At 45.7% G+C, this 13,951-nt stretch overlaps 1 protein-coding gene and 1 long non-coding RNA gene across 3 annotated transcripts in view; one reads left to right on the top strand and one right to left on the bottom strand.

Moving 5' to 3' along the window:
* Positions 1 to 12,336, top strand: part of GPR45 (G protein-coupled receptor 45) — a 43,992-nt gene extending 31,656 nt beyond the window's left edge. Inside the window, exon 2 of the mRNA XM_059407863.1 lies at positions 8,699 to 12,336. Within this exon, the coding sequence (XP_059263846.1) occupies positions 8,936 to 10,057 (1,122 nt within the window). The 5' untranslated portion in view covers positions 8,699 to 8,935 and the 3' untranslated portion in view covers positions 10,058 to 12,336. The remainder of the gene's footprint in view (positions 1 to 8,698) is intronic.
* Positions 1 to 13,498, bottom strand: part of LOC132022614 (uncharacterized) — a 63,258-nt gene extending 49,760 nt beyond the window's left edge. The window contains exons 1-3 of one of the 2 annotated variants that reach the window (XR_009405649.1): positions 13,382 to 13,498; positions 8,020 to 8,173; positions 6,281 to 6,439 (exon numbers count right to left, since the gene is read on the bottom strand). This is a non-coding gene — a long non-coding RNA (uncharacterized LOC132022614). Of the gene's footprint in view, positions 1 to 6,280; positions 6,440 to 8,019; positions 8,196 to 13,381 lie in introns of both variants that reach the window. The other variant, XR_009405650.1, reaches the window with a different exon arrangement.
* Between the last annotated feature and the right edge of the window lie 453 nt (positions 13,499 to 13,951).

Raw genomic sequence — 13,951 nt, forward strand, 5'->3', positions numbered from 1 at the left:
CAATGGCCACAGTCGCCAAACTGGAAAGAGCCAAGATGCCCTTCAATAGACGAATGCATAAAGAAGATGTGGTCCATATATACTATGGAGTATTATGCCTCCATCAGAAAGGATGAATACCCAACTTTTGCAGTCCCCATGGGGCTGGAAGCAATTATGCTGAGTGAAATAAGTCAAGGAGAGAGAGTCAATTATCATATGGTTTCACTTACTTGTGGAACATAAGGAATAGCATGGAGGACATTAGGAGAAGGAAAGAAAAAGTGCATTGGGGCAAATCGCAGGAGGAGATGAACCATTAGAGACTATGGACTCTGAGAAACAAACTGAGGGTTTTGGAGGGGAGGGACACGGGGGGATAGGTGAGCCTGGTGGCAGGTATTAAGGAAGGCTCATAGTGCATGGAGGGCTGGGTGTTGTACATAAACAATGAATCTTGGAACACTGCATCAAAAACTTATGATGTATTTTATGGTAACTAACATAACACAATAAAAAAAAAAAAAAGAAATGGTAGTCAGCAAAGAAGCAACTGCCATTAATTTATATGGGGAAAAGAAATTCAGGACTCCCAGACCTAAAGGATTAGCTCTGTTGGGCTTTTCTGATACCTGCAGACACATCTTGCTAGCGGATGCAGAGCCTAAATGAAGATAAAGCCCAGATACTTGCAGACAAGGGTCAGAGCACTGGTGGTGTGATGCTGAGATGCTGAGCATAGATCCGCAGGAAGGAGCTCGGGTGCACACTGTTTCTCAAGCGGCTCCTTGCAAAACTGATGCTGAATATTATTGTCGCTTCTTGCCCTTTATTTGGTAAAAGCAAAAATCCTCTTTGGATTTCTTTCACTTAGTGAAAACCAGGACAAATGTAGGTTCTACCTAAAAACAAAGTGGCATACGGAAAACTTTCAAAAAGCAGGGGATCCCTTTATCTATAATACCGACCATAAGGAGCTCAGGAAGAAAGACGCTTTCTTGAAAGCACAGAGGCAGAAGTGGGTCTTGCTAAGTGGAAAGCAGGAAAAGGGCTTCTGAAGAAGAAGAAAAGCAGGTCAAAGTGTGTCCCTGCGGGGTCTCTGGAAGTCTCTGTCAAGTCTAATTCTTGTCTGACTCCCATGTTTTGTTTCTGGTGGAAAGTAAAAGAATGAAGAAAATTCTAGTTTCCTTTTATTCCTTTCACTCTGGTGCCTTTAACCATGGAAGGAGGGAGTCTGGAGTGGGTCAGTTGTGCTCCTACTGCTCATCTTCAGGCCTTGCCTGCACAAGCCTCCCCACTCCCAGGGAAGTTCTGCCTCGAGATCCTCCACCATGGCAACAGAGATTCCAGAGGCCAGGTGTGGCCAGAAGCCACTGCCTCCCCTCCTGCAGGTTCTCCTGCCAGTCCATTCACCTTGCATTTATAACTACAACACTCTTTTTATGGAAATTATTACACATTTGTTTCCCAAAATTAAAAAATAAAAAAAAAACACCTGGGCTGTAAAAAGAACATTTTGTCAAATTGTTGGTTCATTAGCTCCTACATTTTAAAATTTTATTATACTGTTAGGCGATTTTTTTTTTAATTTTGTTTAAATTCAATTCAGTTAACATACACTATATTATTAGTTTCAGGGGTAGAATTTAGTGTCTCATCAGTTGCATATAACAAGCTGTGCTCACTGCTTCGAGTGCCCGCACTTGCCCATCACCCAAATCCCTCCAGCTTCCCCACCCAACTCCCCTCCAGCAATCCTCAGTTTGTTCTCTACAATTAAGAGTCTCTTATGGTGTGCTTCCCTCTCTCTTTTTGTCTTATTATATTTGTCTTGCCCTTCCCCTATGTTCATCTGTTTTGTTTCTTAAATTCCACATATGAGTGAAATCATACTGTATTTGTCTTACTCCAGCTGGCTTATTTTGCTTAGCATAATACCCTCTGGTTTCATCCACGTCGTTGCAAATGGTAAGATTTCATTCGTTTTGATGGATGAGTAATATTCCATTGGATAGATAGATAGACAGACAGGCCGACTGACCACATCTTCATTATCTAATCATCTGCCAATGGACATCTTGGCTCTTTCCATCATTTGGCTATTGTAGACATTGCTGCAATAAACACTGGGGAACATGTGCCCCTTCAAATCACTATGTTTGTATCCTTTGGATAAATACTCAGTAGTGCAATTGCTAAGTCATAGGATAGTTCTCTTTTTAACTTTTTGAGGAACCTCCATACTATTTTCCAGAGTGGCTGCCCCAGCCTGCATTGCCACCAACAGTGCGAGACTTTTCCCCACTCTCCACATCCTCACCAACATCTGTTGTTTCCTGGCTTGTTAATTTTAGCCAATCTCATAGGTGTGAGGTGGTATCTCATTGTGGTTTTGATTTGTATTTCCCTGATGCCGAGTGATGTGAGCATTTTTTCAAGTGTCTATTGGCCATCTGGATGTCTTCTTTGGAGAAATGTCTATTCGTATCTTCTGCCCATTTCTTGTCTGGATTTTTTGTTTTGGGGGTGTTGAGTTTGATAAGTTCTTTATAGATTTTGGATACTAGCCCTTCATCTGATAAGATATTTGCAAATATCTTCTCCATTCTGTTGGTTGTCTTCTAATTTTGTTGACTGTTTCCTTTGCTGTGCAAAAGGTTTTTATCTGGATATAGTCCCAATAGTTCATTTTTGTCTTTGTTTCCCTTGCCTTTGGAGATGTGTCTAGCAAGATGATGTGGCAGAGGTCAGAGAGTTTGCCGCCTATGTTCTCCTCTAGGATTCTCATGGAGTCCTGTCTCACATTTAGGTCTTTCATCCATTTTGAGTTTATTTTTGTGTATGGTGTAAGAAAATGGTCTAATTTCATTCTTCTGCATGTGGCTGTCCAATTTTCCCCACACCATTTGTTGAAGAGACTGTCTTTTTGCCATTGGATATTCCTTCCTGCTTTGTTGAAGATTAGTTGACCATAAAGTTAAGGGTCCATTTCTGTGTTCTTTATTCTGTTCCATTGATCTGTGTCTGTTCTTGTGCCAGAACCATACTATCTTGATGATTACAGCTTTGTGATACAGCTTGAAGTCTGGAATTGAGATGCCTCTAACTTCACTTTCTTTTTCAACATTACTTTGGCTATTTGGGGTCTTTTCTAGTTTCATACCAATTTTAGGATTATTTGTTTGAGCTCTGTGAAAAATGCTGATAGTATTTTGATAAGGATTGATTACATTGAATGTGTAGATTGTTTTGCATAGCATGGACATTTTAACAGTATTTATTCTTGTAATCTATGAGCATAGAATGTTTTTCCATTTCTTCCTGTCTTCCTCAATTTCTTTCATAAGTGTACCATAGTTTTCAGAGTTCAGATCTTTTGCCTCTTGGTTAGGTTTATTTCAGGTATCTTATGGTTTTTGGTGCAATTATAAATGGGATCGATTCCTTGATTTCTCTTTCTATTGCTTCATTGCTATTGTACTGAAATACAACAGACTCCTGCAGGTTTATTTTATATCACTATTTGGTGATTTTTAAAATGAAGTACATAAGGAATGTTTAGCAATTCAAAAGTGTACTCCATCTTATGGAAACATTTGCCAAGCTAAATGAATCCTCTCTCCTGGAAATAACAATGGAGGCAAGGAAAGATGGATTCACATTCCTTCCATCATCCCCTACCCCAAACCTGGTAGCCCAGCACAGAGAGACACCCTGTCTCCATGGGAGGAGAAAAGTGAGCACCTGACTTCACCAGGGACCCCCAGTACCATGCCAATTCCTACAGCCCTAGGTGGCTCCCAGGGCACCAAGCTCCTAGAGGCTCCTGTGAACTCAGGCTACCTGCTCACCCCAGTGTCAGCTGGCTCTTGCTGGCCCAGTAACTCCTGTGGCCTCCAGCTCTCAATCAGCCCAAGCTCCGGGCCAACTACTATGGGCTGACCCAGGCCACTGGCTCATCCCAGGACCAACCAGCCCCCATAGATTCAGAGTCTAAACCAGCTCTCACGGACTTAGATTCCTAGCTTACTCTAGCACCCGAAAGGCCCTTGCAGACCCATCTCCAGGTCTGTCCCTGAAGCCCCAGGTCATTGACCACCCTCATGTCCCCAGCCTTTGGACCAAGCCTGTGAATCCAGACTTGGGGCCCACCTCAGTGATCCCTGGAGTCTGCTTGACCCCTGGGGACCCAGGATCCAGGCCCACCCACATGGACCAGGTTTTAGGCCTATAAATGCAGGCTCAAGGCCAATCCTCACCCATTGTACCCAAGCATCAGGGCTGCTCACCTATTGACCCAGACATCGCCAGATGACCCACCCAGAATCTCTAGGCCAGCTTGGTTGCTGAAGTCAGTCTATAAAGACTAGAAGAGTGCATATTTCCTCAAATGGGCAGACACCAACCCATGAGCACAGAGATCATAAAAAAAATCAAGGAAACATGACAGCAGCCAAACAACAACAACAACAACAACAAAAACAACACCACCTCATAAAGACTTTGAATAGCCAAAGCAATCCTGAGAAAGAAGGTCAAAGCTAAAAACATCATAATTCCTGATTTCAAACGTTATTAAAAGCTATTGTGGGGGCACCTGGGTGGCTCAGTGAGTTAATGCCTCTGCCTTCGGCTCAGGTCATGATCCCAGGGTCCTGGGATCAAGCCCCACATTGGGCTCTCTGCTCAGCGGGGAGCCTGCTTCCTCCTCTCTCTCTGCCTGCCTCTCTGTCTACTTGTGATCTCTCTCTGTCAAATAAATAAATAAATAATCCTTTAAAAAAAAAAAGAAAGAAAGAAAAAGCTATTGTGATCCAAATGATATGGTACTGGCATAAAAACAGGTACATACATCAATGGAACAGAATTGAGAGCCCAGAAATAAACTCATACATGTGTGGTCAACTAATATTTGACAAAGGATACTTATGGGGAAAGGATAGTCTCCAATAAGTGATGGTGGGAAAACCAGATATTCACAAACAAAAGAATGAAATTGGACCCCTATCTCACACCACTCACAAAAATTTTACCTGAAATGTATTAAAGGCTTAAATGTAAGACCCAAAACTATTAAAACATAGAAAAATGGCTCCTTGACATTGGTCTTAGCAATGACTTCTTGGATATGACATCAACAAGCAACAAAAGGCAAAAATAAAAAAAAGCTAGAGGACATCGAGTTAAAAAGCTTCTGCACAGCAAAAGAAACCATCAGCAAAATGAAAAGGCAGCCTGTAGAATGGGATAATACTTGCAAACCGTGGATCTTATAAGGGGTTAATATCCAAAATATATAAAGAGATACAACCCAAGAGTGAAAAAACAATCCAATGGAAAAAAAATAGACAAAGGACCTGATTATACATTTCCCCAAAGAGGACGTACCAATGGCTAACAGCTACATGAAAGCAAAAAGCTAAGAATGCAATTAAAAACAGAGGCATAAATACTGATTTGCATTTGGAAATGCAACTCTGATTGGAAACCTGTCATGAATTGAGGTAGGTTTCCCTGTGTTTCTGTTTCCTTATACACACACATGTCACTTTCCTTTACCTCCTCATAGCTACTTACTCTTGGTTTCTGCCTCCTCATAGCTCTGGTCAGCCAGGACTTCTTGTATCAATCACAGTATAGATAGGAAGGAGATCAGCCCCTGATTAATAAGGGATTCTTGTCAAAGGAGAGGCCAGGTTAAGGGAGACCCAGGAGGGCTGGAGAAGCACCCTGGGCTAGCAGCATCAGGAAGCCCCGTCATTCCTAAGCCTGCAGGTTGAGGTAGGAGCCAGGAGGTAGTCTGCAGAGAGTGCTGGGCTGTAGGGCAGACTCCCTAAGAGGCGCTGAGAGCTTTGGAGAGGAATAAACCACTGCCAGCCACAACCAGGTGGGAGGGAGCCAGAGCAAAAAAGCCCTCCCCTGCCTCCCTTCCCACAGTGGCAAGGGAGAGAGTAGCCAGGAGAACTGGAGAAGCAAAGGCAGAGTATCTATCATACCCTTGTGGCCTTGAGACTTCTCTCTCTATTCCCTTCTCTTACATCCCTCAGGGCAGCTCTTTAGTAGCTTAATAGTACCTCATTCAGATTTCAGGCTGAGTGAGTGAGAGCATTTGGACTCTGCCGTCATTGGCTAGGCTATGCATTAGCTGCGGTTGGGTCAGCTGCCCGACCAATCAGCTATACAATCACACCTCGGAGATAGTGCTGGTTCGGTTCCAGACCGCTGCCATATAGCGAATGTCGCAATATAGTGAGTCCAATGACTTTTTTGGTTCCCTGGCACATATAAAAGTTGTGCTTACAGGATGCCTGGGTGGCTCAGTCGGTTGGCCGTCTGCCTTCAGCTCAGGTTGTCATCCCGTGGTCCTGAGATCGGGTCCCCCTCATCGGGCACCTTGCTTGGTGGGGGGGGCCTCCTTCTCCCTCTTCCTGCTGCTCCCCCGCTTGTGCTTGCTCGCATTCTGGAAAAATAAATAAATTCTTTAAAAAAAAGTTGTACTTATACTAAACTCTAGCCTATAAGTGTCAAATGGTATTCTATCTTCAAAAAAGCACACGCATACCTTAATTTTAAAATACTCTGCTAAAAAATGCTATCCATCATCTGAGTTTTCAGCAGTTTGTAATCTTTTTGCTAGTGGGGAGGGTCTTGCCTCCGTGTTGATGGTTGCTGCTAATCAGGGTGGTGGTTGCTGAAAGCAGGGGGCTGGGCCATGGCAATGTCCTTCTTTCTTTTCTTCCTTCCTTCCTTTCTTTCCTCTCTCCCTCCCTCTCTCCTTCTTTCTTTGTCTCTCCTTGTCCCCCACCACAGCCACATTGTTTCCTGTAGCAATTTCTTGAAATGAGACAAAGATGACGTTTGTCACACTGATCGACTCCTCCTTTCAGGAGCAGTTCTCTGTAGCAGGCGAAGCTCTTTGACAGCAGTTTACCCACAGTAGAACCTCTTCCAGAACTGGAGTCTATCTTCAAACCCTGCCACTGCATTATTGATGGAGTTCACGAAACAGTCAGAATACTTTGCTGTCATTGCAACAATCTCTACAGCCTCTTCACCAGGAAGAGATTCCATCTCAAGAAACCACTTTCTTTACTCATCCGTAAGAAGCAACTCCTCACACATTAACGTTTTAACATGAAATTGTAGCAGTTCAAATAGAATGATAATGACAAAATTTGAAATAGTGGAAGAATTACCAAAATGTGACACAGTGATGCCAAGAGAGCAAATGCTGTTGGAAAAAGGGTGCTGATAAGCTTGTTCGACCCAGGGTAGCCACACACCGTCAATTCATAAACAAACACACAAACAAAATGCAATCATTTGCAAGGCACGGCAAAGGGAAGGGCCGTAAAACAAGGTATGCCTGTATTGAAAATGCTGAGGGGTGGGGGAACGGGAAATGTATTACGAATACCCTCTCCCTGGGGTACCCAGAGCCACTGATCTAGAACAGATGCAAATATTCTATGTGTATAACATACAAATGAAACAATAGCAATTGTAACATTGTGATTGCTTTTCCTCGGGGTTCCAATGATAATAGTTAACATTTCTTGAATACCATCTATGATCTAGGTGTGGTTAAATCACTCTGTGGGTATTCTCCCATTTCATCTTTGCAGCTCCTCTGTAGTAGGCTTAATAATTACTTATGGGCTACAGAGGAGGTAGTCCTATCAGCAGAGGCTCAGCCACCTGCTGGAGGGTGCCCAGGGATAGATAAGTAGTGGGTGTAGATTCTACCCAGCCCAGGCAATCTGAGTCCACACGTGGGCTACTGGACACCATTCTTACCCCACCTATGAGACAAGAAATAAAAATCAACATTATCTTTTAAAAGAACCTATCTTTAGGGATAGAGTTTCTTCCTTTCCATCAGCATTTCCAAAAGTAATCCTACGGCAAGACAACACTACTTTAACTTAAGACTTTACTATTAGGGAAAAGTGGGTAAAGGGCATATGAGATCTCACTGAATTTTTTTTTCTCACAACTGCATGTGAATCTACACTTATATCAAAATAAATTACGGGGTACCTTGGCAGCTCAGTCGGTGAAGCGTCTGCCTTCAGCTCATGTCGCGATCCCAGGGGTCCTGGGATCCAGCCCCGCATCAGGCTCCCTGTTCAGCAGGAAGCCTGCTTCTCCCTCTCCCTCTGCCAGTCGCTCCCACTGCTTGTTTTCTCTCTCTCTGTCAATTAAATAAATAAAATCTTAAAAAAAAAAAGTTAAAAATATTTTAGCAACAGCATCAACTTCCATGTATTTATGAACTTCAACTCAACACTGGGCATCTTCTCTGTGCCAGACACCGTTCTAAGTGCTGAGGATACAGCAGAGCGCAAGACACACACAAAAATCCCTGCCCTCACAAAGCTGGCATGCTAAAGGAAGTTGGCTTATCCAAAGTTTCATTTGGTCAGGTTCCTTACAATAAAATGTATCAAATGCATATTCATTAAATAAATATGGACTACAGAGTATTCCCTTCCTCATCCCACCACAAAGTAGGTCTGATGAGATTTCCCTGGGCTACTCGACAAGGCACACAGTATTTGCGACTGCCAAGCTTTATCCCAAATGGTGAATGAATCAATGAGTCCTTTTTTCTCTCCACCGCCATGTTTATAAAACCTGTAAAATCTAAACACTGCTGTGTGCAAAACGTGCTTGGAAAGTCTCACTCCCTTCTCTCCCCTGCTCCTCTCTTCTCTAGGCTACGGAGAGCATCCAAGCAGGAAGCTGCAGACACAGTCAGTCGTCTGCAGACGATGAGGCTGTGATCCATGAATTGCAAATCCTGGTTATCGCTCCCAAAGAAAGACTTCTGCTCACCACCATTCCCATACCCTAGAGATCCCAGACATGCAACCAACAGACAGAAAATGGCAGCCACCGAAGCGCTGAGGGGAGTCCTTCCAGTCCTTTCCGTCTGGGCTCCAAGTTTTTTTCCATGATGGCCTGCAATAGCTCCAACACTGAGACTTATCAGTACTTGTTGCTTAATGGGAGCAACGTGTCAGCCTCTGGGGTCACCACACCCTCTGCCCCCCTCAGGATATCCTTGGCAATAATCATGATGCTAATGATCGTGGTGGGATTCCTTGGCAATTCTGTGGTCTGCATCATCGTGTACCAGCGACCAGCCATGCGTTCCGCCATCAACCTGCTGCTGGCCACTCTGGCCTTCTCTGACATCATGCTGTCCTTATGCTGCATGCCTTTCACGGCCGTCACCTTGATCACGGTCCACTGGCACTTTGGGGATTACTTCTGCCGGCTCTCAGCCACCCTTTACTGGTTTTTTGTCCTGGAGGGCGTGGCCATCCTGCTCATCATCAGTGTGGACCGCTTCCTCATCATCGTCCACCGCCAGGACAAGCTGAACCCGCGGCGGGCCAAGAGGATCATCGCCGTTTCCTGGGCGCTGTCGTTCTGCGTGTCAGCGCCCTCGCTGGCTGGCCCGACGTTCATGGAGGTGCCGGCGCGGGCCCCGCAGTGCGTACTGGGCTACACGGAGTTCCCAGCAGAGCGCGCCTACGTGGTGGTGCTGGTGGTGGCTGTGTTCTTCGTGCCCTTCAGCGTCATGCTGTGCTCCTACCTGTGCATTCTGCACACGGTCCGCAAGAACGCCATCCGCGTGCACAACGAGTCCGACAGCCTGGACCTCAGACAGCTCACTAGGGCTGGCCTACGGAGGCTGCAGCGGCAACAGCAGGTCAGCTTGGACTTGAGCTTCAAGACCAAGGCCTGCACCACCATCCTGATCCTCTTCGTGGGCTTCTCGCTCTGCTGGCTGCCGCACTCGGTCTACAGCCTGCTGTCGGTGTTCAGTCAGGGCTTCTACTGCAGCTCCTCCTTCTACACCACCAGCTCCTGCGTCCTGTGGCTCAGCTACCTCAAGTCCGTCTTCAACCCCATTGTTTACTGCTGGAGAATCAAAAAATTCCGTGAGGCCTGCATTGAGCTGCTGCCCCAGACTGTCCAAATCCTTCCCAAAGTGCCTGAGCGGATCCGGAGGAGAATCCAGCCCAGCACAGTCTATGTGTGCAATGAAAACCAGTCCGCCGTTTAGAAGGATGCCAGCGGGAGGAGCCGCATGTGCTAGTTCCAGGCCGGAAGGAGCTCATACGCCCTTCTGCTCTGTGTCCCAGCAGCGTTGATGGTAGTCTGCAGGTTTGGTGGCCCTCCCTGTAAGCACAAATGTACCATCTGTTCCCGGATGGGTTGCAGCTCCCAGGTTTGCAAGATGAATTATTTTTGTTCCTCACTGGAGAAGAGCCGTTTTGGGTTTTGATGGAAAGTGGAAGGTAGTTGAGATAAAGTGGGAATGGGGTAGGCACATGGAGGCAGAAAGTTAGGGAGAAGGCAAAGAGACTGAGTGTGGGGGCTGGAGAAAGGCTCTAAAGAGCTGCTTGTGCACCTGTTTCCGAGCAACCCTGTGGTGACTGCTCTGAGATGGGAAACCCAGAAGGGATCATCTCATGGGTTACCACTCCTTTGGTTTGATGCCAGCCTTCTTCATAGGTATTTATGTTTGTGGAGCATGGGAAACACACAAGGCTCTTTATGTTGGTCAGGTGTGGCTTTCTGATCATGCACAATCTTCCTTTTGATAAACCAAAATCGCACCAGGAAGTAGAGTGAGCCCCTGTGCTTTTCAGTTGCTCAGTGGGACACATGGGAGGTTTCCATGGCTTGAAGCCCAGAGAATGATCGGGGTAGCTCAGCTGAAATGAGAAGTCCACCCAAGCGATCCTGCATTTACCCAACCGCTCCTACCTGGCCTAGCCCTGTCCCTGGGCCCTGAAGCCCTCCCTGTGGGCCGTGAGAGTCCCCCTGCCCCTTCTCTCTTTTCCCCCACTGTTCCCCATGCCTCCCTTTGTTTCATGCCATCCATCCCATGCACAGAAGAAACCCATTCTTTCTGTAATTCATCTTTTCAGTAAGTATCCATAGTGACTTGCTCTCAGTTTCAAAAGCGGTCAATGGGCTTGGTTTATGTTTTCTCCCAAGTGCCCAAGGCTGCTGTCTTGGTGAGCTGCTGCATGGACTTCAGCACAGGGGCTGGAGTGGGGGCATCATAAACACCTGACCCGCTGAGCTCTGAGTGGTTCCCCACTGAGCTCTGCCTTCCTCCTACCTCATTCAGATCCGCAGTCTGACTGCTGCTGTCCAGGCCACCTGCCAGAACCTGGGGCTCCCAACCCCAGTTGGCACCAGGAGCCCAGGACTAAAGCTGCCCGGAGGGGACCTTTATGCTTGTGCTATCCACTCGGCCACTGTGCCCAGGGCCACCCTTCATCATCAGGAGCTTCTGATGTTCAGGGGATGATTTTCAAGTTCAGGCATGCCACTGAGGTCACTGAGTTCTCGTTACAGCTTCGGATCTGAAGAGAGTGCGAAATTCAAGGAGATTCCAAAAATCTGATTGCAAGTCTAACTCTGTCAGGAGCTAGTCCTGTGAACTTGTTCATTTCACCACACTTCACAGGGTCTCAGTTTCCCCAATTGCCAAGGAAGGAAGGAGGTCCCGATGAGGTCCAATGTCCCTTACTGTTTCACAGATGCTCAGATTCTGTGTGTCTGTTTCCTTTCCTACTTGGACTCAGCAGATCCCCTGTGTGTGTTTGTTTACCCATGCAATGAGCTTTTATTAAGTACCTAGTAGATGCAAGGCACTGTGGGAATAGTGACGAATAATGCATGGGTTGTGACAAAAACCAGTTGTCCAACGTATTTCAGGACAGTCGTAAGTTGAAATTGATCTAACAGCACAGAAGGTCTCTTTTTGTCTCTTTTCTCATTTCCTTTCCAAGACTGTTAAGAGGCCAACTCCCCATTCTATTGCTCTTTTCCTGCAGTACCGGTTACAGAGGGAAAGAAAGAGAACATGATTTACATTAACCTAAGCCCAGAGGAAGGTCTGTTAAGGAAATAATTGCCACTTTCTCACCAACTCCCCCACCCATTTATATGCAGACGAGAGCGCAGAGAGATAGAGATAGAGAGAGAATGCACAGGAAGACTGGCAGTTGGCGTGTGACTGATTGACGTGGGTCCGGTCAACTCCGTGTCCCTAGTGCACCAGGCAGGGCCAGGTTTTGCCTTCAGTTCCCTCAAGATGAGTTGCTTGGCTTCAGTTGTGTCCAGAAGCACAGCCAGACCACCCTGGGTAATAGACCCCTGGGACCTCCCCTCTGGTGGGAGCTTAAGAGAATGTTCTTCAGGAGCAAAAAAGAAATCACAAGCTGAATGAATAAAGGTATCCAAATTTCTGTCAACCAGTGTTATATGCTATATGTTGGATAGTAGTATATATGTTTTAAAGTAATAATTTTGTATATATTTTAAATAAAGTATTATTGCTCTTTCAGTGTACAAGACTATGTTCTTATCAAAATTAGCACCAAGCCCGTGAAGGGTAAGCCACAAATCTGGTGTCTAACACCTCCTAGGACAAAACAACATTAGGAAATCTAGAACCTTGATGTTAGTAACCAAGCTGGAATGACCACAGGAAGATAATATAAGATGACAATGGGGAGACTATTTGAACAATGGGGGTGTCACAACCGGGGCACCCACTTTTGAAAACAATCATGGCCCCACTAAGTAACTCCAGCCAGTTAGTCTTCACCGCGGACTTCCGGTCTGTCACCTTCACAGCGCTCTCCAGCCTCGCCAAATCTTTAACGAACTTTGCTTTCCTAAGACCCCGCACAGCTACCAAGTTCTCATGTCCTTCCCCGAGGTTTGCAGGAAAAGTGGTGCTTGCTGGGTTTTGGTTTACATCTTCTCTTTAGCACTGCGGCACCTGAATTTTTTTTTTTTTTTTTTTTTTTTTTTTTTTTTCTGCGGGGCCCTTTTTTTTTTTTTTTTTTTTTTTTTTTTTTTTTTCCTGTGGGGCCTGGGTAGCTACTATGGTAATAAATGTTCCAGAGGCGACGTGGGAGAGCCTCGCCCCAGAAAATGAGACACAAATAAGCCTCAGAAGTGTTATCCTAATCCTGACTACCCCTAAAAATCCACTACCTTCTTGTCTTGAATCTCGAGACATTTTGTCCTGTTGCTGGGACAAAATGAAGGCAAAGTTTCTTTAAGTCATTCTGACAACCAAGCCAAGCAATGAAATTCTAGATCAATTCCTACTTGGCTATTTTGACCACTGGGACTATCTTCCCCAACATGAATCACAGCACATGCTGCTTTGGACTAAAAACCCCACTCCATGGACTCCTGGGTGGCTCAGCGGGTTAAGGTCTGCCTTTGGTTCAGGTGATGATCTTAGAGCCATTAAATCAAGCCCCACCTTGGGGTCCGCTTGAGGTTCTCTCTCTGCTCCTACCGCTCTTTTTCTTTCTCAAAAATAAATAAATAAAATCTTTAAAACAATAACCTTATTTCCCTCTCGTTGAGGTCCACGTCAGCAAGGTGGGCTCTCTACTCAGGTTCCTTTCATCCAGTTTCCCATTAACTCTCCAGGGTCCTGCCTTCTTCGTGGTGCATTCGGGCAGTGGCCGCGGCTGTGTTTGGCTCCTGAGGAAAGAAAGGGTGGGATAAGACACACCCACACTTCTTTGGTCTTCTGCAGCCAGGAGCTGAGTCACATGACCACAGCCAGCTGCAAAGGAGGCTGGGAAATGGAGTCCCCATCCGGGGAACCTGTGACGACGTACAGCTTTCTTAGCTAGGAAGGGGAGAGGATTTGGTGGATTCCCAGCAGTTTCTGCCAAAATACCACGATTTTGAAAAGCAAGGGATCCTAGCAGACATATTAATTCTGAAATCTTAAGCACAAATTTCATAAGGGAGCCTTGCTCCTTGTAAAATAAACACACCTCTATTTCATCAACCCAAGAGGGGTGCCTCTTCACCTCCAGCCCTCAACATACAGGGACCTACATCCGCAGAGAAAAACTGCACGCATTTATGCCTGGGCTAAGATAAAGCCGCCACATTTAATCTT

The sequence above is a fragment of the Mustela nigripes genome, chromosome 7 (assembly GCF_022355385.1).
Source record: "Mustela nigripes isolate SB6536 chromosome 7, MUSNIG.SB6536, whole genome shotgun sequence".
Lineage (NCBI taxonomy): Eukaryota > Metazoa > Chordata > Mammalia > Carnivora > Mustelidae > Mustela > Mustela nigripes.